This window comes from Apostichopus japonicus, chromosome 4, assembly GCF_037975245.1.
Source record: "Apostichopus japonicus isolate 1M-3 chromosome 4, ASM3797524v1, whole genome shotgun sequence".
Classification (NCBI taxonomy): domain Eukaryota; kingdom Metazoa; phylum Echinodermata; class Holothuroidea; order Aspidochirotida; family Stichopodidae; genus Apostichopus; species Apostichopus japonicus.
The window spans coordinates 3,891,603-3,919,022 of record NC_092564.1 but is presented as its reverse complement, the minus strand read 5'-3'; the positions used below and the strand labels follow the sequence as shown (position 1 = coordinate 3,919,022).

The 27,420-nt window shown below is 37.9% G+C and overlaps 2 protein-coding genes and 1 long non-coding RNA gene across 10 annotated transcripts in view; all 3 read right to left on the bottom strand.

The window, feature by feature from the left end:
- The window catches only part of LOC139966182 (uncharacterized), a 40,220-nt gene extending 36,984 nt beyond the window's left edge, over window positions 1-3,236 (bottom strand). The window contains exons 1-3 of one of the 2 annotated variants that reach the window (XM_071968961.1): window positions 2,588-3,236; window positions 1,097-1,216; window positions 355-475 (exon numbers count right to left, since the gene is read on the bottom strand). In XM_071968961.1, the coding sequence (XP_071825062.1) occupies window positions 355-475; window positions 1,097-1,216; window positions 2,588-2,606 (260 nt within the window). In that variant the 5' untranslated portion in view covers window positions 2,607-3,236. The remainder of the gene's footprint in view (window positions 1-354; window positions 476-1,096; window positions 1,217-2,587) is intronic. The other variant, XM_071968960.1, reaches the window with a different exon arrangement.
- A 7,342-nt stretch (window positions 3,237-10,578) lies between these two features.
- The window catches only part of LOC139966179 (uncharacterized), a 32,568-nt gene continuing 15,726 nt past the window's right edge, over window positions 10,579-27,420 (bottom strand). For 4 of the 5 annotated variants that reach the window (XM_071968950.1, XM_071968947.1, XM_071968949.1 and 1 more), the window contains 9 exons: window positions 26,910-27,059; window positions 26,123-26,191; window positions 24,991-25,059; window positions 17,651-17,722; window positions 16,985-17,041; window positions 16,172-16,359; window positions 13,846-15,482; window positions 13,316-13,442; window positions 10,579-13,042 (listed from right to left, as the gene is read on the bottom strand). In XM_071968950.1, coding sequence (XP_071825051.1) covers window positions 12,900-13,042; window positions 13,316-13,442; window positions 13,846-15,482; window positions 16,172-16,359; window positions 16,985-17,041; window positions 17,651-17,722; window positions 24,991-25,059; window positions 26,123-26,191; window positions 26,910-27,059 — 2,512 coding nt within the window. In that variant the 3' untranslated portion in view covers window positions 10,579-12,899. The remainder of the gene's footprint in view (window positions 13,043-13,315; window positions 13,443-13,845; window positions 15,483-16,171; window positions 16,360-16,984; window positions 17,042-17,650; window positions 17,723-24,990; window positions 25,060-26,122; window positions 26,192-26,909; window positions 27,060-27,420) is intronic. The other variant, XM_071968951.1, reaches the window with a different exon arrangement.
- LOC139966177 (uncharacterized) lies at window positions 19,656-24,823 on the bottom strand. 3 transcript variants are annotated; one of them, XR_011792496.1, is made up of 4 exons: window positions 23,455-24,823; window positions 21,320-21,439; window positions 20,695-20,856; window positions 19,656-19,874 (listed from the first exon to the last, which is right to left on the bottom strand). It is a non-coding gene; the product is annotated as an uncharacterized lncRNA (long non-coding RNA). The 3 variants fall into 3 exon arrangements; XR_011792498.1 differs by having other exon boundaries at window positions 20,695-20,853; XR_011792497.1 differs by lacking the exon at window positions 23,455-24,823 and adding an exon at window positions 23,112-23,448.

Genomic DNA, 27,420 nt, shown 5'->3' with positions numbered 1-27,420 from the left:
ACCGACGGGGAAGTTGAAGGTCATCAATGTTGCTCTCAGGTGAAGGAAACTGAGCTATGAGCCAACAAATCCGATCGAGAAGGAACAACAATGTTGTTCCCATCGACTATATCGATAGTAGAATGTTGTAATTTTTTGAACTTCTTTATGTGCGCTATAAAACTGTTTCTATTGAGATCCTCTATAAGATATTAGGAACTAGGATCGTGAAGTGGATCTCTTTGTGATTATTAATTTGAATTGACTTCTATCGTTACACCGACGTGGGCTCCCGACACCATGCATCTCTTGCCATTCCGCCCTTCTCAGTTCTGCCGATTTCGGTGACCCAATTACTAAGAAAGAGTGACTCACAAGAACGTGGCATTCGAAGGAATGTCCCGTGGCACTTCATGAGGCTGAATATCCCTGCAATAGACATTAGTAAAGATGTCCGCGAATGAGCAGTCACAAACACCGGTCGGTCCACATGCCTCTGTATTGTAAATATATGGCGATAAAGTGTAACATTTGAATCTTTTTTAACACATCAACATTTTCCTCACTGACCCACTCATAACAAGTACTGTTGACCTTACTGAAAGATCAGCAATGGCTTGCTGGTAATTTCTAGCTATTTCACATATCATTTTTCTCTGTAATTCTGTCTCTTCCTCCCTTGGACTACTTCTTAAATAGGTAAAATTATACAAGTAGCCTAATGTTTCTCTGTGAGGTAAGATATTGTTAACCATACTCGTTCCGACTAACATTTTTGCAAGGAATAAAGATAAACCTTGAAACGTATACAGTGCTAATGCACCTTTATGACACAAATTAGCTGATGAGGTAAGCCTGGGAGTAAGGGAACATTTAGAGAGTCACCCGTGTCTCCCAATCGTTCATTTCTAACGGTATTAGGGCACTAAGCATAACAAGACCAGGAATTTCGCTAGTTGGTTTCACTGAACAAGAGCTGTTCAGGTGTTTTTAAAGGTTATCTTGTATTGTTGTATTGTAAGGTGAACATTTACTATACATTGTTTCGAAAAGACAGGTCAGTCATTTTATCCATTTATCTACATAGACACAGCTAACCTAGTATTATGATAATTACCTTTCCTATTCGTCGTATCAGTATTAAGACTGATCTTAGTTGATGAACATATCACACAAATACCAGAAACCATGACGACTGCCAAGAACGTCATTCTAAGTGATCGGACCAGCAAACGACCTATAAAATGCCAAAAAGGGCAAAACAGGGGTTATTGTCAAAAGTAAAGAACAAGAACAATATAAACACAATCAATTGAAGGAAAACAAGAAATACAACGAAAGACGACCGTTGATATTGGAGCGAAGTAAACTCGACTCATCTTTGATTTGGTAGACAGTTGCATCCACAAGGAGTATATGAATCACACATAGGTATTTGAATCACACATAGGAGTACATGGATCACACACATAGGAGTATTTTAATCAAGCCTATAAACGGAATCTCATATCAATATTGTTTTAATGGATATAGACAACAATTTAGAAACGGAACCTCTTACTTCTGTTTCTTCTTCATAATGTATACTGAAAGGGACACTTTTGCATTTTATTTCAATAATGTTCATCAATTTGCCTCTACTGAGGATCTAGGTAACTTGAATTTTATCGTGAGTATATTGAGGGACAAACCGAGTGCCTTCACTTGCACTTGCATTGTGCCCCCGGGCCCGTTAGCCTAACTCGATCCCATATTTAGGAGAACTTTATTCTAAAGAGAAATGACGATGAGATGGAATAAGTCAACTTTATAATTTCAACTAATGCAAGTTTGTTCTCAAGCTTACCAACCGTCGTGCACAGTTATTATACAATCATCGCAGACAACGATAATATATTGAAAATTCTTGACATTTTTCTACCAAGCATCTGTTGATCACATACATAATACACGTTCGTGGCTACCTTATATATTGATTCCGCTCAGTGTGTGTTTAATTTAATCCCTTAAAATACATATTGATATAAATCGAGAATTGAAGAAAACGTTGCAGCACGTGCTAATACAATTTACCGATGGCAAAATGATTAAATATTAGGATAGCATAAAACTATCAGGGTGGAGGGGGCAGTTTCTGTAACGAGTCCGCCCTCCAGTTTTGGAAAACCCTCAAAAGTGGCCCTTTTAATAAATTAATTGTTTCTCACTTTGTTACTGAAAAGTACCCTTCTTCAATTTGACAATGAAACGGTGCACTTTGTATAGTTAAAAGAGAAGTCTGTGGGGAAATTAACAATACTATTTAGAAAGTGGCCTTTAAAAAAAATTAAAACGATATAGGCCTGGTAACTAAAAGAACGGTACCGTGTTGTTAAAATACTAAAAATACTATAGCTTGTGGTACGATATATAGAACGCAGAGGTCTCATGTTATCGGGAAGCTTTGAGTGATTTTGCGATTTGCTTTCTCAAATCGAAGTGAAATATCTTGCCCCTTCGAGGCTTGTTCCTGATCCTGCTCGCAAGCCCAACCTTTCCCTCTTCCTCCGCCTCAAGAATGAAGAAATTTTGGCCAAAGCTTAAATAAAAAATAATACTATGTACATACCAGGTGAGTGGACCATCATATTTGCAGTATTCGAAACTCTGTTGCTGTGATGTAAACGGTAAATATTTTAAATAATTCGTTAACTTTATATCTGTTGCAACGGCGCAGTGTAATTTCGGCTCCAAAATACCATGTGTCTTTCTCTAATCGAAGGTGACGATAAAAACAAAATTCCAAGGCTTCTGTAGAAGCTATATGAAAGTCTGATATAAAAACATCGTCTAACGGTTTAATATACAATCATAACGAAATGATCGGCAGTCTGCTATGAACATCGACCTCCGCCAAGTCAAAAGGCCAAGTCTGAACTATGAATAATAATTTTAATATAGCCAACGAATGTCAGATTGATAACTGAATATTTAAAAATAGCACGCATTATTCTTGTAAACGACGATTTCAAAACGACTGTTTGATCAGGAAACAGGAACTATAATCCTCAACTTGAGTGGGAAATGTTAAAGCTATGGCTGTAGGGAAGTTACTTCTGATGATTATGAGCTGGAACAACGTGTAATTGTTTTGAACTATATATATACGGGCAATTATCTTTGAACTGAATTATTTTGAAATAAGATTGGCACTAAATTAGATTGGCTGTGTGAAGAAAGTTTAATTTTGATATTTATTACCAACAATTTTCAAATCTGCAATTCTTAACTGGACTTCAGCAGAAGAATGTGAATATCTATTCAAGGCTCTGAAATGGTAGCAACATGCGGTTATAAGATTATTGGCAGTTATTTTTGATATGTTCCTAGAGAGTAATCATAACTTTATACTTGGTTGGAAGGAAGTCAATCCTTCCTGCTCTGGAAATTCAACCTTATCTGTTTCCTTCAAAATAGAGGTACTTGTGCGCCTACCATTTCCGACAATTGTTCAGGTTTGCAGAGTCAAGTCGGCTCTTTCATTTTCCTTCGCTGAACTTCATCGTGTGTCTTGACCACCGTTCAGCACATTATTGGGCGTCTACAATAACAGACTTTGCAATAATCTTAAACCAGGAAACGCTGTGTTTATTTCTTCTACAGAGTTGAAAAGCCACTCAGAATTTTAATGCCCCTCTTGTTGACTTAATGTTGGCATGGGTATCAGTTTCAACACTGTTAGAATTTCACCTTGAAAATATGAATAGAAAAAAGATGATCAATGTAGGAGGTTTTAAGTCCTGTTAGTACTACTGTACAAATACAAGAGAGCCTTTGGAACATGGGCATCAATAAACAAGTATGTTGTGTTATCTAAAAGCGTTTCGTCTTTGGTACATTAAGTTGGAGTAGTTTTAATTGTCCTCAATTTCTTCCGATGTCTCCAGTCTTATACGTCACCATCCATTGATCTTCTAGCAGCACCAATATTTGATCAGACCAGCAAGCTTTACATGGAGGATAGCTATAACCAAGATTTCTCCTGAAACACAGATAATGCAAAGTATTAACTCATGCAGCATTTTCATTTATTCATTCGTTATTGCTTTCTCGCAACAGGAATACAAATTAGAGAACATGCAGTTTAGACATTAAAATAGTTGTAATGTTATGAAGAGGACGTATGCTGAAAAACCTTGGCATGTTTGGCATGACATTCCCTGAAGAACAATAGTAAGTGAAGAAAAGAAAACACGAGGAATGCAAACGAAGCAACCCACAGCTACCTATTGATCCCGTCCCCCAAGAAGAAATATGAAGGCAAAGAGTTGACTTGGAGTTCTTAATTTTGTTTGTATAGTTATGTTCAACCCCTAACTGACATGCATGACCAATTAAAACTAATCACAACAACAGCTTCTCAGGCAGAGATGTCGACCTCGTTGTCATTATGAATTCTCTGCAAAACAAATTGAAATGTCCCCTCGGAGAATCCCTTCTTGGGTATTTGTCTAAGTAACTGAAGGGACGGTGGAGCGGGGATAAACCGAGGGGAAGGGCGGGGGGGGGGGAATGAACGACGTGTGGCAGTGTGACCTCCGACTCTCAGTGGCCAACCACAAAGTTACCTCGATAAAAACAGTTCCAACAAAATGGATCCTACATTCATTCTGTATCACAATTCCAGTTATGGGTTTGTGAAAGCTGCCTTTTTTATCTTACCTAAGGTTATTACCAGCACCAGGACGTTCCAAATAATCAAGACAATTGAAACTGGATCTCCGCAAGAACTAGGAATCTCATTCGCAGCTACAATGACGTTGATAAAAATTACTGTCAAAGACAGCATCTTTTCGGAGCAATGAGACAATTTGAACTTTTATAACCTCATCAATAGATGATCGACATAAATTTCATTAATTAGACATGAGTTTACTGTAATTTCGTATGAAACTATGTCACATTTGATGTCATAAAACTTATGAAAGTGGTCGATGTACACGGTTGTACTTTTTGATGATTCTTAGCAATGACTTACCGCAATAATACATTATACAAATGATTACCTATCCAGAAACTCAGAAAAACTTTCCGGAATAATTGATAAATGATAATAATTCATCCAAGCTTATAGGTCGCCGTTGATAGGCGATATCTGTTAACATCAAATAAAACGATTTTAGTTCATATTACTGCAGCAGAAAGCAACGTAAACGCTGCAGTCGTAAAGCAGTATAGACGTAAAAGGATCCCGTGCAGGTGACAGACAATATAACACTAATATTAAATACAAAATTAGTTCACCTGTTTGTTGAAACGCCCATCTTAGTCCATTGTCCCTATCTCGAGATATTGTTGATTTGATTGTAAACCTTTCTTTACGCTTTAGGTGATCTGTGTTGCCATAATGACATATGTTCTAAAATACCTTACTTTCCTATTATATGTGTATTGTTATTTATATAAGTTTGAAGATTCTTTCTATAACTAACATTTTCCTCCGTAGACAAATGACTTAAATGTTTTAAAAGAAATCATAAACGTAACAGTTTAATTACCATGAGGATGATATCATTCACTCTTATGTTTCTTGATTCATTAATAATATTCCCAAATTTGAAATATCCATATCTTTGCCATGTAAAAACTAAGAGGATGTGGGTTGTAACTAAAGAAGCAGAACATTTGAAGCCATTTGAGTATCAACTGTAACCACCGGAATGTCCCGCATCGAGTAATGATTGTCAACGGTCAAAACATCACAGAGCGACGCGCTCACACTTACACCATGAACATTGTATTAAGTAATCTGGATTCACGTGGCTTGAAAAAAGGTTAAATGACGCCTTAGGAGTTATTGGTGTGAAATGGAATAATGGGTTCTATAAATATCACGAGACGATGAAAATCAATTCTTAGTTGCAGTTGTTGTTCATAAGAACTATTCATAGGCCTGAATCGAGCATGCAGTACCCAAAACACCACCGATGTGCACCTTGTAAAAAGATGACTTGTCAATAGATCTTCCCGTCCATACAATGATATCACGCAACTATTCAAGTCAACTCAATGATCTCCCAAATCCTGTCATCATCTTTGTAATTTTCAGAATCAAATTCAGCCATTTTTTGGTCATTGCTTTTTCAATGGACAAGGACTTGTTGATGCTAAGTGGAGATATCTGCATCGTCGTTGCCGACGTCTTCTTGTAGTTGATCATGTCCAGCAACTTCCTCATTGTGCGGTAATTGTTAATGACAATTCTTCCACAGAAAGAGACGAATGCTGGAAACGGAATAACGTATACTTTACCGTACGGACGTATTCGAAGGCATATGATATGTGGCGAGGTTATCGCAAACCAGTTCCAAAAGGGTAACATTGGTTACTGAATTCCACCTTGGTCTCCCACCACTGGCAAATATCATTCAGAAGAACTTTCACATACTTCAAAGAACCGACCGTATGAAATCAGTTTTCTCAGAACCACCTGTCATTTCATTTAAAGACCCAGAAACCATGTATACGGGACATGTTAGTAAGGGCATCTTCTTAGGATGAAACCTCATCGGGGGCAAAAAAATAAAAAAATCCAGGATCATCGTCCTGTACACAAAATTGCAAGACGTGCTTACTTGTCGATTCTATGCTTGGGCCTTTCAGACCAACCAAAGTACAGGCACGTTCCGATTCCGGTATCAAATAAACTTCCTCTCAAAAAAAAAACGTCATTTACCTCATCTACTGCAATATTGGCAACTTACAATACGCTGGAGAGTCGACAAACACGTTACGAATAAGAATGACTGAACATAGATCGGCCATCAAAGCAAACAAGATCAATCGACCTTTGCAAATCACTTCAATCTCCCAAATCATTCCATTGAGATATGACTTGTTATTGCCATTGACCAAAACGATTCTTGGAAGACAGACAAATATAGCAAAGGAAAAGAAAATGTCTAGGAACTTAATCTAAAAACCAAGGCACCGTTCGGTTTTAATCATCAGATACGACCTGCCGTCTCAGATAAGTCAACACAATTCCTTTGAATCAACGACGGAATCGGATTTAAAAATAATGAAAGTTTCCCAAAACTTCAGCTAATCGAGCAGAAATCAGTAAGTCGCATTGACTTTCCTGCCATGCAGAAACTCTATGAAAAATTCCGATTCATGTTACTCCCTGTCCCCGTTGGTGATCATGCTCGGAAGAAGGGCTTCTTTTGTTGAAAAGCTCTGCAAACACCAAACATTGGCTGTTTACTTCATATCACTCACTCCCTCGATCGAGATCCAGACATTCTCTAAATGCAGCATAGTTAAGCTGAGCTAGGTTTTTTTTTATACTGTCCTTTGTACGTACGATTGCCAGCTTATATTTTCTACCCAGCTTCTGCTGTGGCAAATTCCCCTTCTGAGTGGGAGATATCAAAGGAATCAAACACATACAAATGCGAATCGGGGCCATGCAACCACTGAGACAACTCAAAGTGTCGCCATGGTAAGAATACCAGCCAGCCGTGTTAGGAAGAAATAAGTTCACACGATTATTTGCGTCCATTTGCCTGGTGATTGCTGTACAGGCGTGAAATCGAGTAACAACATGCTGTAAGTTACCATAAATGTATACTATATTATGCACTTGCTCTACTTCTATGTATTGAGCACTTTTGCAGCAAGAAGGGAACAACTGAATCTTTGTTATAAATATAAATATTGATTGGTCCAAACACTCAAAGTGGTTAATATCCCCCCCCCCTCCCACAAATGGGAGAAAGAACAATATAGCTTTGAAAATAGGAAGTGAGTACCAAAACGAATGTCAACTAAAATACAACCCTAAATAGTATGTAAGAACAACGTAACAAGCAATTATATTAGTGACATCAAGACCAATGGAGGGGGCAGTGCTTACGCAATAACTACTTCTTATTAGGCGCAATATATGCAATTGAGTGTATATCCCTTGTTGTAAACTTTTCTTCACAAGTTGTAAATAAGTTGACGATGTCGTAGCCTATAGTTAAGTTTTAGTAAAGCTAAAATATAGTTTATAATATATTTTAATATTGTCTTTATTACCAAATAGTATTAGACACCCTCCGGGATAGGCCTACTCTAAGGCGTTTCAGGTACATGAAACTAAAATATTGCCAGGATTGACACTCTTATTTTGTTATAAGTTCAAATAACACAGCTGAGGAAGGCTATCTCTACTTAAATGTCTTGAAATTAAGGCTGTTTAGTACGTCGGGATAATGTAAGTCGATTTTGTCGTTTGCCATTGGATAAAGTGGCACTTGCATTTTTCTGCCAGAGGACATTACTAAGAACGTATGTATAGTTTAGATCCTCCTGCAAGCAGGAACTCGCAAAGAAGCCATCATTGGCTTATCAAAGCCGCAAGCTGACCGAAGTCAATCTCTTAGATCCATATTTTAACGTCCATGATTATGAATTGTCCATTGTCAACAACTCTGTAACTGGGCGACATACATTAATCTTGGAGTGACTCGAACTCGGGACCTTATGATTGAAAGGCACTGGCGTTAACCACTGAGCTAACACACCACTCCATAAACTTCAAAAAAGCATAATCCTTGGGAATCATGCATATTAAACAGGCACGAGGTACCCTCAATTTTTTGCTAGCATATGTCTATAAAGCCTACGAAAATTCTAGCACTGAACGTACGTCACGGAAATTATGACTGTTTGAGACATTTAGGGGTGGGGGGGGGGGCGTACGTTTCTCGTTATTGAAAGCAGAACCAGCAATCCATGTTCAGATATGGTTACATTTGATTTTCAGGCTACTAATAGATGCATGGCACAAAGGTAGATATTTCATGGACGGATTAAAACTGTAACGGCTACAAGGACGGTGTGTCTTGATGATTCCCGTTTATTCTCAGAATAATAAGCTAGAAGTAGATACACAGAGAAAGTTCGGTTCCGATGGATGATGATTAATTTCCGTCCGTCCTCATATACTGTGGAGTTTGTTTCAACTTAGAAAATAGTATTGGATTAAACACAACAAATATTATAATGTTGGCACTGAATACACAATTGATATTTGTTAGAGTGTAGTAAAACAGCGATTTTGACCTAAATTTATGGGCGATCTGTAAAATGTTTCCTGCTTTAAGATCGAGACTAGAGATATTTGTTGTGATTTTGTCGCTTCCCAATGGTTGTTTGTAAATACATCCCAAGAAATGTTAACCGATTCCTTCTCTTAAATAAGGGAACTACTTTTGTAATAACAACAACTGAGCGGTAAGTCCTTTTCCATTTCTTAGTCTGTCTGTTTTATTATGATGTGTCATTCTTCAAAGTTCACTGTCTCAGGATCACCTTTTGAGTGTAACTTTGAAAAACACTAAAATAATAACAAAATAACGTTGTACAATGTAAATGTTGATTAGTGTAGTCTCATATTATGTTAAAACTGTATATACCTTTAAGTTTCTAGCTCTATTATATGTAGTAAGAAGGAATGCGGTTTGTGGATCAGTTAAGTGTATTTTGTTACATCTCTGCTTGAGACTATTGTAAGGTTAATCAGGTTGTATTGTTAGTGTGTTACCTTTAAGCAATCTTGTTTTCTGTATATATGTATAAACAGTTTTTCTCAGTTTCTGTTATACAGAAAGAACTTATATAGACTTATATAGAAAGAAAAAGTTGTGTGCAGCAACAGGCTGTAATGTACTCAGCTGTCTCATGCGTATTCTCTAGCTATCTCTAACAGTGAATCAAGCTTTGTAAGTCATATAGATAGGTGGAAAAAGATGACTAAAATTACTTAAAAAACAACAAATGAAAAGGATAAGTTGTGCTTGCGTGGGCTGTAATATCGTATACAAAACGTGTATCTTTTGAACAGGTAATATTTAAGCTTAATATATTTAGCAATAAAATCAAAAAGTGTGGAAAATGTTAAAGTTAGATGCAAAAGAATATCAAGTGCCATATTATGCGACAAAATTGCAACACTTGAACATTGCAAATAGAACATAATCAGTGTATTATAGAAAATAACTTTTAATAGAAGACCCTTTTCAGTCAATTTAAGCAGTTAACATTTTGTAGTTCCGTTCATTATCATTTAATGCAAAGTTAGATATTTTCCTTTCAAATGGAATAAAAAGTTTCACCAATCGTTGTAAAAAAAAACCTAAGCTCTAATCTAAATTCAAATCGTGGCGTTTACAATTTAATTTGTGTCAGTGGCGTAGGAAGGTACTTTTGAGTGGGGGGGGGGGGCTGAAGACTGATGGGCGGTCTGGGGAGTGGTCTTAGCATAGGCGTATGGGACCATTTCAGTTTGGGGGGGCAGAAATTTTTGTGTCCGAAAGTTCCCGTGACACTATCTAAGCGGAGCGCCACCATCGGTTGGGGCGTAGCGTACAAGAAAATTTTTGGTAAAAACTGCCTCTCAGATTGCAGGAAATTGCACTTCTGAGGTCTTGCAAGTTGCATCAAAACATTTTTTATTTTATTACCTCACGTTTTAGAAATTTACACTTCCCCAAAAATTTGGTAAATTAGAAGAAGAAAAATGGTAACATCACTTTGAAGGGGAAAAATTGGACAGTATAGTTTTTAAGCTCCTTTTTAATTACCGTATTTATTATTTTAACACAGTACTCAGCTACCTCCAGAAAAAACATATATTGTTCAACGACACGTAGGCGGGATAATGTCGCTGTGTCAGGTGAGACTGCAATTTGTCTCACAAAAAAAGGATAAAATATAAGAAAGAATATGATAAACCTGTACTTCTAGGCTTGTAGGCACCCCTCCCCCACCCCCTTACCATCCATGAAAAAGGGAAAATGTTTCTTATATACACTCATGTCAGGTGTACAGTTGACTAGTTAGAAAAAAATGATCGTGCAAAAAGCGTGGTAGCCCAGATGATCTGCGCTTACGGTTGTGTTACACGGAAATATTCGGGCATCATGATGCTAAATAAAGTAAACATGGAATTGTCGGGCAAAAATTTGAAAAAGATCCGGGCAAGCTACTGCATATTTATGGAAAAAAAAAATCTCCTCTTAGGCTGCCCGAGTTTTTCAGGACTTTTGCCCGAATTTCTTGTCCTCTGGAAATTAAGGGGGCAGTCTGCCCCCGCCTCGTACGTCTATGGGTCTAAGGGGAGGGGGTGTCCCTATCCCCTTTGAATTTTTTGTCGATTTCCAAGTAGCCCCAGATGCAATTTGGTGCAATATAGCACACTTCAACACCCACTCCATTTTGTAAACTTAATTTTGTATTTTCACCTGGACTTAGATGCAATTTGGTGCTCCAAATGATTTTTTTTCTCATTTGGAAATGAAAAGGGGTTTTCTGACTTGCGAAGCGGGGGGCGGAATGATACTTCCGCCCCTCCACATTTTTCACTGGGGGGGGGCTGGCGCCCCCCAGCCCCCAGTTCCTACGCCCTTGATTTGTGTTCGTGTACAAAATAAAATGGCTTCCCAAATAGTGAGAGCGAATGAGAAAGAAAAATAGAAGAGCAATAGTATACGAATAATGAACATTTACAAACTAGACGGTACCATACCAAACTTCCCAATAAGAAAATTGGATTTAACAGGTAAAACTATAGATACAACTAGCAAAATAAACATATGGAGAAGTAAGAAATTCGAGGTAAACTTTCAAAGGAACAACATCCTACCCCCACCCCCTTCTCACACACCCCAAATAAATGTATATGAGAAGGCAAATAGATGAAAGCAGAAATACAAGTCCTAAATCCTAACACAAGTATTCCGTTTGTGCCTAATTACAACCCCCTCATGAAATACTTTACTCTTTCAGATATGATTTTGCTTCATTCAAAGACGGCCAGTCTGTAGGAAAAGCATGTAAGCCCCCCCCCACCCATGCTAAGTTTTCGTCAGCCCCCCACCTTAGATTTCTATTCACATCCTCCAGACATTCTTACCCAGTGTCCACCTCCGCAGGTTATATCTGTAGCGGAAAACCTCTGTGCCAAATATGCCCCCTATGTTACCCCGGATACTGTGATAAAAAAATCACAATATTGACTATGGTCTAAGAGTCCCTTCCCTCTCTTGTTATCTCATTTATATATTCTAATGTATTCTTTGTAGAGAGGGCAATAATGTAGGTGAAACAGGCTCTTGGTTCCGCTTACGCTTGAATATTCACAAGAAATCATCTTCGTGATTAATTAGCAGGATTCCACCTTTTCTGATCATTTCAATCTTAATAGACATTCTGTCAAAAACCTAAATGTATTCTAATTGCCTTGAATTTCAAATCAAAGTTTGAAGGTAAACTGAAAGAAATCGCATGGATCTTTGGTATTAAGTCTCACATCATCGGCCTCAGCAAAAACTTGGGACCCATTAACAACTATCAGTTTTACTAACACATTAATCCGTTCTTCCTATTCTTTGCTCCTTAATCCGCTCTTTAGTACTAAATCCACCAATACCACTTACACTTATATGGCGTCATTCCTTCATTATGTTTCATTTTGTACTTTTCATTCCACTGCCAAGAATTACTGACGAAGATCCCAAAGAGGGGGGGGGGGGGCAAAAATTACGATATAATTTCTAAAACAGTACTCCTTATTTGTCAATTATGAGCCATAACTTACTTCTCTGTTTTTGTCTAATAATATTTTCTTTAGAAGTACATGTGGATATATATACTTATATATTGAACGTATAGAAACTCCATAAAATTCTGCCATTATTTACATAATAGAATCTGTACAGCCGACAATGCAGATTTGTCAAAAGGTTTTTTTTTTTGTGTGTGATCTTTTTGGCTTTTTGGGTGAAAAATTGTTCAGGTGCATATCTTAGTATACTTGGAAGGTAATGGTAAAAGCAAATGCGAGCAATTCTGCCTACGTCACTCTGCATGGCGTGTTATCCTTAAGATAACTACTCTGGGTTTGGGCTTGTCCGTCTTCTTTCATATGATTTCTTCTTACGCCATGGAAAAATGTTGGCTCCTCGAACAGTATTAAGGATTTTTACCAAACCAGCATTCTTTATATGCAGAATAACTGTACACAAAACTTCACCTGAAACATAGATAAAGGAGAGAATAGGAATAACACACAATGATGACTGCATGCGTAATGTTAATCCATTTGTCGACCTAAATGTCATAAAGAATCAACTAAAGAATGTATTTTATGTTAGCTTTGTTTCGATGGGTAACTTAGAACATAAAAGTAAATAAAAAAGTATACCTGTCTTGAGCATTTTCAGAATTCAATTACGGCAACATGTGATTCAAGAACAATCTCAAGCTCCCTAATCTTTAAATTAGGGATCTATCGAATTAGTATCACCTGTGATTATCACCAGCACCAAGACGTTCAAAAGAATCAGCACAATTGAAACTGGATCCTCGTAAGTATCGGGAATTTTATTCGCAGCCACTAGAACGTTGATAAAAATCACCGCCAAGGACAACATCTGTTGGAAGATGAATATAAGGAGAGCATTAAAGCATATCAAATGCAGTTTGATACTGATGGTTACTTTTGTAACATAAACGCAAAGCGTTGGTCGGATGTTCTTACGGTCATGCAATCACCACAATCCACATTTAACATTATTTTCCGCATTGGAGAAGACGGTAGTTTGATTTCATAGCAGATGTTACTATCTTATAACATATATCATTGTACCGAACGTTATGGTCAACCATATCACATGTCTACGGTGTTCAACCAAGACCAAAGTAAGCTTCTGTCATTCTTTGTCTTCCTCCAATCCGTCCATATTGTGACTTTTCAAAGAAATTTCACACGAATTCACGATGACTTTAAGTAGACATCAAAATTAAGGTTAAATTTTAGAATATCAAATATCTTACTTGCAGACTCTGTTCATAAGAGCTTTTCATAGGTCGGTATCGGGCATGTAGTACCAAAAATATCACAGATATGCACGTCGTCAGGAGTACTGTCAGTCTGTCCTCCCATCCATATAATGTGATCAAGAGAGTTTGAGAAACCTTCCTGGTTAGCTCAATGATCTCCCAAAACCAGAAATCATCTTTGTAATTTTCACAAAGGAATTCAAGCCATGGCGTCGTCATTGCGGCTTCAGTAGGCCTGGAATCATTGATGATTAGAGGAGAATCTTCATCATCATCGTCGTTATCTTCATGAACTTGATCATGTCTCGCAACTTCATCTGATCCTAGTTGCCTCAGACCCTTTTCATCATGAGCATTTCGCTCTCGCCACTTTAGCCATAGGACATAGAGAAGGGAGGCTGGAAACCCAATAATATATACCACAGTGAAGACGTAGGCTAAAGCATTGTATGTACCGAGGTTATCGCAATCGACATCAAGGTCTGATCGGAGCCGTTTAATGTAGTAACGACTGTTGTCATCCAGGAAAAATGTTTTACATGCACGTGGATAAAGTTGGAAAATTGATGAACATACGCTTGGGTAAATGATGAAGAGGAGCACGACAACGTAGGTAAACAATTTGGACTTCAATCCTTCAAACGACCTTTCGAGGTTTTTGGTATCTATCATTTGTCTGCAGATAACGTAAATTTTCTTTACAGAAAAGAAAACAACGGGGAAAAGAATGACTGCCACTGGGATGGTAACTGCCAAGATAAATTCAATTTTTGGATTGATTACCAAACGATCGTCGTAACATCGAGGTCTTACAAATAACTTCAAAATGTTCATCTCCAAAGATGAAATAAAACTGCCAATGATGATCAACGGTCCAGTCCATTTAATGTCATGAAACGAAGTGAATATTTCTCCAACGACTTGATAAAACCCGAGCAAAATTTTGATTCTAGCAATAATCACGTCTAAAATTGTTCTTGTCTCGTGGGAGCCATCTTCGTTCTTCATCTGCCATAAAAGGAACACCATAATCAACACACAGACAATGACGAATGAACAGGTTTCTAGTATAAGTACCGCTAAGCTCGGACAATGTACACAGACGTTCAGCACTGAATAGTATCTAGGTTGACAGTTGAAGCAAAGCCATCCTTGGTACCCTTTTGCACATGTTCCTTCAATTGTTCCATTATCATTTGCACAACTCTCCGGTCGAGGACATTCAAATATGACTGGAAATGTTTCATTATAGCTGGTGAAAGAATCAAGGAGGCGTTTCTCTTGTCTCAAGTTGTCTATGTATTTTTTATAATTGCTCAAATTTGCGTCAGGAATCTCCCAGGTCCACATAAAGCCAGGAAGCAGGGCCTTGTAGTCTTTGGAACAATTAAGACCATCTTCTTGACAGAGTGTGCAGGGACCGTAACGGTCTGTACGTGCATAGTTCTCCTTGCAAGAGCACGCTCGATATCCGGCAAATGTCGATTGATTGGTACCTTCTGGGCAGACTTCACAGTCCTTAGTTGAAGACCCTCCACCATCTTTTACATAAGTACCCATGTTGCATTGCTTGCATGCCATTTGCCCACGGACAGAGGCTACCTGTCCGATTCCGTCTTGGAAAAATCCACCTACATTGTAATAGCAAATTACAGATAATTAACAAAGATTAAGTTCTCGCTTTAAAGAAGGCAATTTACTTTCCGTCTGGGGATTTTTGTTGTTCTGATTCGGATCTCACGGGCAACTGGCTAAACATGAATATTATACTGCATAACATACTTTAGCAACTGTTACATTATCTAAAAGGTCTTGTCAAATCAAACCTGTTGTTAATTTCAACCGAATTACTTGCAAGCTCCTGATAATTATTTACAAATCGTTCAATGGCGTGGCTCCCTCTTATATCTCTGACATGCTCCAAGCATTCACTCCGATAAGACGTCTTTGCTCCAGTAAGATGCCTTTTCTCCAAGATCAACGGCCCAAACATACGTGGGGTGACAGATTGTTCGAAGTAGCTGCTCCTCGCCTCTGGAATGGATTACCACTAGAATTCAGATGTTGTGCTTCCCTCACTTTGTTAAAAGAAACTGTCTGAAAACTCATCTTATGCGCCAAGCATTCATCAATGTTACCAATTTTTATTTTGTTCATTCGTAGTTGCTTTTTTTTCTCTCTTACTCTCCCGCCCCTTGAGCACACTTTCGGGTGGATATACGCGCGTTATACAGCACTGTTGATATTATTATTATTATTATTGTTATCTTATTTATTATTTTTAGCACTTAAGAACGACGTAATATATTTAACATATCACCTCGAGGACAAGAATGGCACCCATCCTGTTCTCTATCAGCGAAGGTACCTGGTTTACATGGAACGCACTCGTAGAATACATCACAGGAGAACCCACTGGCGTTGAAATATTCTGCCATCATCTGCTTTAAGAAGAACGCAGGTCCTTGCATAGGTATTGGAGGTAAAGACTGAGGGGTAACACATTTCCTGAGTAATAAACACATTTAAAAGAAATGTTAGAAATTGACCAAGTTGATTAATAAAAGTAACATGTTCTGTTGCAATGGATGTTGCCGTTAGAGTGAATTGAAACACCGACTGGTAGCTAACTAACTGGATATTTAGTTCACAATAGTTTCGTTAAATATTCACCAAGGCTTTAGGAGCCAACCAAAAACTTATTTGAAACCACATCAATGGGTGAGAGTGTATATCGCTATACTACTTTCACTGAGGGAGGTGACCACAACTGCATTGCAATTTGCAATCATGCTCAATAGCAATTTTGAATAGATCAAGATAATTTCTTGCCAAATGTGATTGTGTACCGCGTGAATTGAGAGTGTGCGACATCATCAATCCTTCACCTTTATAATGTAAGTGATGATATTTCAATACCACATTGTCAAATTTTAAATGAATGGTAACAGGGTGATATATCACACTTAAGGTATTGGGCCATTATAAAGAGGTAGAGAGACCGATAGAGAGAGGCAGAGAGATGCTGAGAGAGGCAGGTGGAGTTAGAGGCAGAGAGATGGGCAGACAGAAGTACTTGTTTATCTATTTATTTAGGTATACCAATTAAAAAATAAAGGCACCCGTAGCTCACATGATTTCGTGATTAGAGTCTCGTGGTAATTCAGACAGCGAAGCACAGTTCAGGTAGCTAGAGAAAGAAACGTGTATGAATACTTATAAATAAATATGTCTCCCGAATAAAAAACTGAACACAAGTATCACAAAAATACACAGGCAATAACAATAGGCTTTAAACTAGAAATTATAATATTGATGTAATTTAAAACCAATTTCTGGAGCAACGAAGACGGGACGGAGGCGAATAAGCAAGGGGTTACGCCCCAACTTCTGTGAGAAACCTGCAACGTTCACCTTTCACAAATGATCCGTTTCCAATTTTGGTAGTGAAACATACACCTTTACCTCAATGTAGCACTGCTATCCCTTTAAAATTAAGGCTAGTGTTGCCACTTTCACAAAATGGAACACTCAGTCGCGCAAAGGAATTTGCGTAAGCACTACACAGAAGATTAATTTTGAAGAAAATTATGAGTAGTTTTGTTCTGACCCTCAACCTAAAACCACACATCCCACTGCAACCTGAAATTTGGTTCCAAAGAGTTTTACTTGTCTTGCCACCTCTGCTGCAATGCCTGTTCAAACCTTCTGATAAATGCCAGGAGATATGTAACGGAAATAACTATCGTCAACAACATATTTCATAAACCTTCTCATGTATGTCGATGATTTTACTTACAGTGAAGTGTCACTATCAAGTTCCATCAACAACTTAAGCGATAAAGTCTTTATGTCGTTTCCGTAGAGGTGACTAAAATTTAAAGAAAAAACGTATATTTTGTTATGCTTTCCTGTGACGTATTCAATTTCGGTTGGGGTTTGATAGCATAAATGCCCTTCAGCAGGGGTGCGACGAGTTTATTGTACTGGGGCGGGGGGGGGGGGTGGGTCGGCTAAGATGCCAAGGTGTCGAAATGATGGGTTTTATTGAGAAATATACGGGCCTCCAGCTATATATGAGGACACCTTATCAGGTAGGCAATGAGCACTGGTATATTTATGCATATTTATTTATATATATATATATATATATATACATATATATATATATGTATATATATATATATATATATATATATATATATGTATATATAAGGTGATATGACAGGTATAAAGTAAATAAATAAAGATCAACACACCAGAAACATTATTCTTCACGACCGGTTTCGTCCTTTTGGGACTCATCAGGCGACGAAAAGAATCGAACCCCGGATTTTGTGACACAGTCCGTACCACTCGATCACAGTGATTCTACAGGTGTGTGATTGCGTATAAACTGGCTTTGTATAAATGTAAATGAGGGCGTATTACCCAATCACTTCTTAAATACGGCTTGGCATGCCTATAACAATTAGTGGTAATTCTGTGTATATTGTCAGATTCAAAGCATCAGGGGTGCACTATGTACAGTCATGACACTCTGAGTTTCACGCTTTGGAAGATCATCAGAGTTGTTTGATAATCGTCCAACGCGAGAAACTGTGAGTAATAACTACGAGTGTTCCACTAGTCCATCCATCCGTCCGTCCGTCCGTCTGTCCGGCCACCCGCCCGTCCGTCCGTCCGTCCGTCCGTCCGTCCGTCCGTCCGTCCGTCCGTCCGTCCGTCCGTCCGTCCGTCCGTCCGTCCGTCCGTCCGTCCGTCCGTCCGTCCGTCCGTCCGTCCGTCCGTCCGTCCGTCCGTCCGTCCGTCCGTCCGTCCGTCCGTCCGTCCGTCCGTCCGTCCATCCATCCATCCATCCATTTCATCCATCCATTAATATGTAAATATATATATAAGGGTGTCCGCATATAAAGCGGGAGGCCCGGGTTCGAATTCTGGTGGAGGCTGATGGAAGTTTTTTTCAGTGTTCTTGATTTTCCAACTAACTACGATTTCAATTATATATATATATATATATATATATATATATATATATATACCCAGATAACATCATGCTAGCGGTCCACCGGCGGCCCGCCAGCTGCACCACTGGCGGTCCACCGGCGGGGAAAGCCGGCGGAACGCCAGAGATTTGGCCGGCTTTAATCCGGCGGTCCGCCGGCGACTACGCCAGAAGACCGCCGGAGAAACGCCAGCGTACCGCCGGTGTACCGCCAGTGTTTCACAAGCAGACCGCCGAAGAAACGCCAGCGTACCGCCGGTGTTCCACCAGTAGACCGCCAAAGAAACGCCGGTGAACCGCCGAAGAAACGCCAGCGTTCCGCCGGTGTACCGCCAGTGTTCCACCGGCAGACCGCTGAAGAAACTCCAGCGTACCGCCGGTGTTCCACCAGTAGACCGCCAAAGAAACGCCAGTGTACCGCCGAAGAAACGCCAGCGTACCGTCAGTGTTCCACCAGCAGACCGCCGAAGAAACGCCAGTGTACCGCCGGTGTTTTACCAGCACACCGCCGGAGAAACGCAAGCTTACCACCGAAGTACCGCTGAATTTCTGTCAGAGAGAGCCACTGGCTATCCACTAGCTAATATCCAGTGTTCTGGCCACCTGCTAGCCCAAATCTGGTATTCTGCCAGCAACCCGCTAGGCAGAGATCTTCACATGAATTGCTAACCAAATATCTGTGTTCCGGCAGAAAACTGTTTGGGGTGTACTACTAGAACAGAGCTATTGGTCTAACTGCAGATTTTGCTGAATTACACATGCGGTTACATATGAAGAAATAATGACGAACACAGTGAAATAAGTTGCTATCATTTTATTACGCCTATAAATTACAAAGCGAGAAAATGAGTTCCAGCGTTAAATATTGCAACAGCACTAAAGAAATTCACTCGTCAACTGTTTGTGGTGTAGTCCGAGATTTTCGCCCTCCCTCACAATCAGATGCATCCTTCAGAAATCTCACCACCGCCGCCTGAATATCAGTTGAAGTTGATTGTGCAGTTCCTCCGTACAGCTTCTGTTAATACAAAACACATTACACAAAACATTACATAAAAGACTGCATTCTACACAAGCAATAAAATGAAGCCAATAATGGGTTACCCGATACTCATAGCTAGAACAGTTACTACTGTTCATGTTCCACAACCATGCATCAGTTACTACTGTACTGTGCTCGTAACACAGTAACATGTGTTACAGGTGGCACGTGGCAAGTTTTTTTGTAAATGCAAATTTAAAAAAAAAAAAAAATTAAATTATAAAATTTAAAACATTAAACATGAAAATTACTGCAAATTTTCACCTGTCTGACTCTTAGTTCAACATGTCACAGCTTTTTGATAATTACTGTGCCAACTGTAACACTAGCTATGAGTATCGGCTGGGGTCTCACATTTGGTTAAACTACATTATTCACATTTTCACACATTTACCATTTTTTCAGTGATATACGAAATATTTCCTTTGCCTTTGACAGTCACCTTCTTTCATTTTATACTGAACACATGCATTACTGTTGCAAATCCAGGTCCCATCAATTGGGAAAGAAAGTGACAATGGACTGGTCAATAAAATCATATGGTGAATTAACTTTAAAATCAATGCTGAATGCTGCTTTTCAACTGCATCTGAAACAACACATCTTACATCAACATATATTTGTAGTAACTTTTTTAAATGACCAGAATTCAATGTATATTAAAGCAAGAATTCTCGTTGAAGGGGTGTTGCATTGAAAAGTTGGCCGATCCATGAGTCAAATGCACAACCCCTTCCCCACAACTCAAGGTTCTCTTCACTGCTGCTGAAAACAAAAATGACACATATAAACTCACTTTCAATTATGTATTTCATACATGTAGCTTCGCAAAGGCTGTTTTCCCAGTGGTACATGTCCAGTTCAGTGTGGTAGCAACTGCATTTGCCAATACATCACACAGGATTCTTTTAACGCACTCCTTCAACGTGTTGCCACCAAGAATTGATAGTCTTTTCTTCTTGAAACAACAAAAAGAAAGAAAAGTTAATCAGAAACCATTCAATAATTATTATACAAACAGAAATATTCAAGTAATTCTATTTCATCCCACACGTTGGCATCTTTTGCTAATTTCTTATCAATATTTTAAGAGGAACTAGCAATGCAGTGCTGCAATGTTCCTTTCTGAGTCCAGTCAAAAACAAGATTGATTTAACAGCCCACTTTTGTAGAATGCACTGCAATGTAAAATCATTTCTGGCCAAACTCTTGTTACCTAAATGCTTTCATGTCTGTTACTACCTTAGAGTTTTAATTGTCTCCCAGGAAAAGGAAATTAGCCCCTCAGGAAATATTTTATTTTGTACAGACCACTGACACAATAAAACCTGACTTGGCTTCAAATTTATAATGATAAACTAACATTACACTCTGGGAAACTGTTTTCTGATTACTTTCCTTACACTTTTAAACTGACTTACCAAATATCTTTCCAAAGCCTTGTTTGTTTCAATAGAGTCATCCAGGTTATTAAATTCCTCCAAAGATCCCACAGGAATAGTAATGCGCTGGCTTCTAACTTAGTTCCTGAAAATCCTGATCTGGAAAAATTGATAAATTGTGATTAAATCTGCTGACTCCATCTTCCTCAAAAAACAACAACAACAGCATACTTTGGTGTTTGCATACTGCAAATTAAAATTAACAGTTAATAAGTTCACAACAACATATCGTGCAGGAGAGGAATGGCTATCTGTCGCTCCTTTATATAATTAGAATCCTTTCACTATTAACTTCAACTGTGTCATCATGCAGCTCAAAGTTGTTATCATTATTGCATGTTTCTTGTAAAATAGTGTTGACATGCCCATGAACCTCATTTTGTATTTTCCTTGTTTAGTTCGCCAGGGATTTCACATGAGTCATTTTTTCCCCTGTTAATCTACTGCAAAAAAAGAACCAAAAACAACAACCTAGAGCTCTTCATTCTGTATCCATTACTTACAATGGGCATCACCCCTTCAATTATTATTTTTTTTTTTGGAGAACTTCCTACGGTGTCCCTATATAAGGTCAAATTTACATCATCAAATACAGACAAATCATGTTATTTGTTACTTTGTCTGCAAAGCTTTTTAAACAGAATAACAACTGGTAATTACCCTCCTGCTTGTCCAAAGTTGTATCTACTTTCATTGCCATTTAATTCATCTGGGAATACAATAGAGGGGCAAAAATTGAACCTAAACTACCTCCACTAACTATGCTTTCAATGATTTATTGCCAAGGAATTTAAACAATTCTCCCACAACACTGTAAACTTTTAACCCTTAAAGTAACTTTCCATAGAGTTAAATAGTGGCATGCAATACAGACATAGCATAGAGGCAGTTCAGCTATTGGGCAAATAAACTTTACTTTAAGTGAGGATCACTTCAATGTAGGCAGTTATTTTCTTGGAAATCATGCGCAGAATGATTCACCAGAAACTGAGCACATGGAATAGACCCAACGCAAATATTTCAAATTGACAGTAGCCAAGACAAAAAGCAAAAAAACGAGATAAGGCAGCCACAGTTTTTTTAGAAGCCGAGAGGCTAGATATGAAATATTTTTCATTATCGTGTTGGTTGGTATCACCAAGGGCGTATGAACCGGGGGGCTGGGGGGCGCTAGCCCCCCAGTGAAAAATGTGGAGGGGCGTAAGTATCATTCCGCCCCCCCCCCCCGCTTCGCAAGTCAGAAAACCCCTTTTCATTTCGAAATGAGAAAAAAATTCTCATTTGGAGCACCAAATTGTATCTAAGGCCAGGTGAAAATACAAAATTAAGTTTATCACTATACTCCACAGGAGTACTCATAAACTATGATGACGATGATCTATTGTTCTCCAAAATGCTTAATTTGTCACATAAACTTTGAAGCCTAAGCACTTAACCTGAAATCCAAAAAGATTTAACCACCAACCCATTCCTGATATTTAAAAACAACCATACTTATATTATTATTAATAAGGTTTTAACATTGAGTCTTTACCTTCTTAACTAGGCCTAGGGGCCTAGCTATAAACAAATAAAACAGTACATTATTTCTTAAAAGTTATGGATGACCATGATTTGTCAATACTGTAACATACCAAATGATTTAAAACTAGGCCTAGGCCCCTAGTACTAGTGTACTACTACTACTAGTAGTAACTAGTAGGCTACTAGTATAGTAATATATATTTCAGAATATGATATTTAAAATTAGGAGGAAGCCTTCCATAGTCACCTAGTAATATTTACAGTATTAACTTTCTGCAGATAACAGTTTTCTTCTAATACAGTCAGCAAACAAATGTTTCGGCATAACATTGCATAACCTAGCTATTATACAAACAACGGTCATTAGTTTACCTTTATGTGTGATCGTTATTGCTCAGCCTAACACAATTAACACCTACAAATGTAGGCTATGTGTAATTCATACACCGCGAAAGGCTTCTCATTAAGCGATACATTCTAGCCTAACGCTAGATTACGTCTAAGTTTATTTAAAAAATAGTCACTTCAAATACTTGCGAAATCAATTATGTACAACTGTCAACCCTTAGTAAGAAAAAACAGGTACATACCTCTTAAGCAAATTTGTATTTGCAGACTGCAAGTACTTTCAAAAGAATAGATCAGGATATCCAACATCGAAAGAGTTGTAACAGATTACGAAAGCGACCGCTTTTCAAACTAGCTGCTATATCTGAGGACACTGAGCATTGCGGTTTAGCGATTGGATGCCAGTTATACTAGGCTCGTTCGATCAGTGAAAAATGTTTTCTGAATTGTTTTCTCTCAACTACGCTAAATTGTTGATTAATAAATACTTCTTGGGATGGTTGAAATTTATTAAAGTATTTGGATATCGCTTATAACGTTATTGCTCAATATTTATTTCAGAATTTGAATTTGTTGAAAATATTATTCTGTAAGTTTTCCTGTGGTTAAGGGTATTACCCGCCCATTTTGCCCAAATGCTTGCCAACATTTCTTCATGTGGTATCCGTCAGACTCGTTCGATCAGTATTTTTTCCCCCTTCAAATATTATGTATGTAGTGTATGATAATATATATTACATTGGATGGTAAGCAAAGTTTAACTACTTTGAGTTAGCTCAATCTTTAATTACCTTATAGTTATTGGCGAATATAGGTTTTAGGAAAATATTATTCTGTTAATTGTGCCAGTGTGGTAAGGTAACTTCCCGCCAATTCTGCACAAAAGCTATCCAATATTTCCTCCGGCGGTACTGCTGTCGGCATTCCGCTGGACTTACAAGCCAGCTGTAATATCTATCGGTCCGTTAGCGGACCACCAGCCGTTGCCTAATAACGTATTAGTCCATGCAGCCGCACCTAAACCTGGCCTATACTAATGTACACAAAATCCAAGTATTCTTAAGTTTTCTCTCCACAGGAACAAATATATACAAAAAGCACAGGTAAAATAGTTTAATAGAAACTCATCTTTAACTAAACTTTCACATAGAGACTTAAGATTTTGGACAGACCCGATGGTCAATGTGTATGTGAGCTTGTGTAAATTGCTGAGTGACTTTCATAACATAATATTTGTGGGAAATTTTCTACGGCGTTACGCTGTCGGTCTGCTGTCGGAATTCTGCTAGGTTTTTCCAAGCAACAATGTCTATCGGTCCGTTGGCGGACCTCCAGCGTGTAACCACCGGCTTTTTTACGACGTCGATACGCTGTTGGTCCGCTGTCGGCAATACGTTGGGTTTTTCCAAGCAGCAATGTCTATCGGTCCGTTGGCGGACCTCCAGCGTGTAACCGCCGGCTTTTTTACGACGTCGATACGCTGTTGGTCCGCTGTCGGCAATACGCTGGGTTTTTCCAAGCAGCAATGTCTATCGGTCCGTTGGCGGACCTCCAGCGTTTTACCGCCAGCGTTTTTACGCCAGCGGACCGCCAGTGTGATGCGTACTGGGTATATATATATATATATATATATATATATATATATATATATATATATGTATATATATATATATTATATTATATACATACGTTTGTATATATATATATATATATATATATATATATATATATATATATATATATGAATATATATATATTTATATACGCAGTATACTTACACCTCTTTAATCTTCGATCCCGTGAAAGGGTTGTCTAATATTTCAGTCAAGTTATTTCCAAACAAGTATCTGGCATATAAAGAATTTATATGATTTATTCGTATGTATGTCTTAGTGACTCCACATGAAGTTTCATATATGAATGCTCAGGGTTCCATGAAGAAGATAACTATGAACAATGAAGAAGATAATGAACGCACAAACAGTTCTTATCTTAGGATAGACTATGCCGGAAGGAAATTCATATAGACGGGTATATAAATAACGAAACGCGTACTATTACGCACCCTCACATACACCCATAGGTACACATAAGCAGTTATGACACGCGCAATATAAGCTAAATATCCAAATTATTGAGGCATAGCTGGATTATTGTTTCAATGAAGTAAACCACAATACAATAACTTCGGAAAGATATTACAAACAACTAAATAATATAAAATGACATATGATCTTGTACCAAGATATCACAAGAAGTATTTGATGAAACTTGTTACATGTTTGCTAGGATGGTGGTTTCTAGATGCAGCTGTTGGAATAGGCATGTTTCGTGACGTCGTATGACGGTGCTCTTGTTTATACATACAGATAATAAAACATCAAGTTCGGAAACATGTTAACGATAGCATTCCATTATTACAATAAGACATAACAAATAGTTGAATTGTAAATTGTTCCCAAGTGTTGACAGTTAGACAAACATTCAGCAGGAGAACCGTATTACAAAACTAAAGATTATTTGTTTTGTTCTTGTATTGCGGATTCATTCATAAAAGACACTGTAAGAGTTACTATTCATGTAGCAATGCTATGTCGACATACGATTTCATTCAATTTTTTTTAAAGCAGCACTTAAAAATTAAGTTATTAGGTGCAACTAAACAATATGTAAGCACGCATTTAATATCTTCAGCAATTACGAATCATAGCACCCATTCTGTATAATATCTAATCTGCTAAATGTACGCACTAAGTAATTAAAATGTAAAAGAAAGTATACTTCCATTACGAAATTATTGTACTATACTGTTGTTAATGCAAACATCCTATAACGTCCCTAAGTGTCTTCACCAAGCAAAGAATAGATATTCATGATATATGAATTACCATAATAAATTTAAAAACTCACATATATGCGAGATTTGGTCCATTGAATGCGCCGTCATCTATTACATGGATATAGTTATTTGACAAAACGCTGTGAGAGCATGAGAAAAATAAAGTAAACAACCCTGCCAGATATGAGAACACAGGAAACACATATGAAGATGATAGGTATCGTGTGTATGTGACTAGTCAATGATTGTGTAGTTTATCTAAGACGCATTTTCTGTCATATAATATGTATGTCACTCATATATTTATATATATGACATATGTAATCGACAAACATATGTAATCCGTTATTTGCTCCTTAATCCGCTTACCGTATAGTCATAGTTTAATTGGTTCTAATTCCATCAATGCAACTTACACTTATCTAGAGTCATACTTTCATTGTGTTAAATTTTGTACTGTTCATTCGATTGCCAAGTATTGCTGACGAAGGTCCCAGGGGCACCAAAATTCCAATATATTAAGTACATGCAACATATGTTTATAAAAGTATTATTTTCTCCAGTTGATAAACGATTTGAAGCAAACCAAATGCATTTTTTAGTTTATAATATGTTCATGGGAACAGCAATCTCAGTGCTAGTGCTAGATGCATTCACAAATTATTACTAAATTTGACAATTTGAATTTTCGCGATTCAAATTCTACGGAGTGCAGGTTCTAACCTGAAAGATGCAATAAAGTTCAAGCAATTTTACCGCGTAATTAATTTGAGTCATTCAGCCTTCAACCCATTTTATCCCATACTTTTGCAGATACGTTTAACTGTGGTATGAACGAAATTGCAAAGTGAAACTCACACCATGACTAAGTCCACGAGATAGTCAAATGTCCCTTGAAGAATGGTTTTTATGTGATTCATTTGCAAGAAAAGAGCCTGCAACGTTTGTGTGTGGTTCGCTCGGAACATTGTAGGTGATATCTCTGAGATATTAGCATCAGACAAGTCTCTGTGAAGAAGCAAGTTAAATGATGATGATTGAAACAGGCTACAGAATGCGAAATTTGGGAATTGTGTGGCTTAGATTGCGTTGAGTGCGCGTGTAATTCATGTTAAGGAAAGCTAATACAAAAACAACATAATATAAATAATTATAATCACCAGTTAAGCCCTAGGTTATCGCCTCATTCTCCCGCGACAATTTCAGACACATACAACACATTTCATGCTGTATTTCCCTTCTTTGATTTCAACACTGAGCCCGCTGTCTATGTATCGTCCTTGCATTGAAATTTAACCTTCCTATTGATTTCAGCAGAATGTGTGCTATCTGTTTATGCTAGACATTTAATGGCAGTTATGTCTGTTCA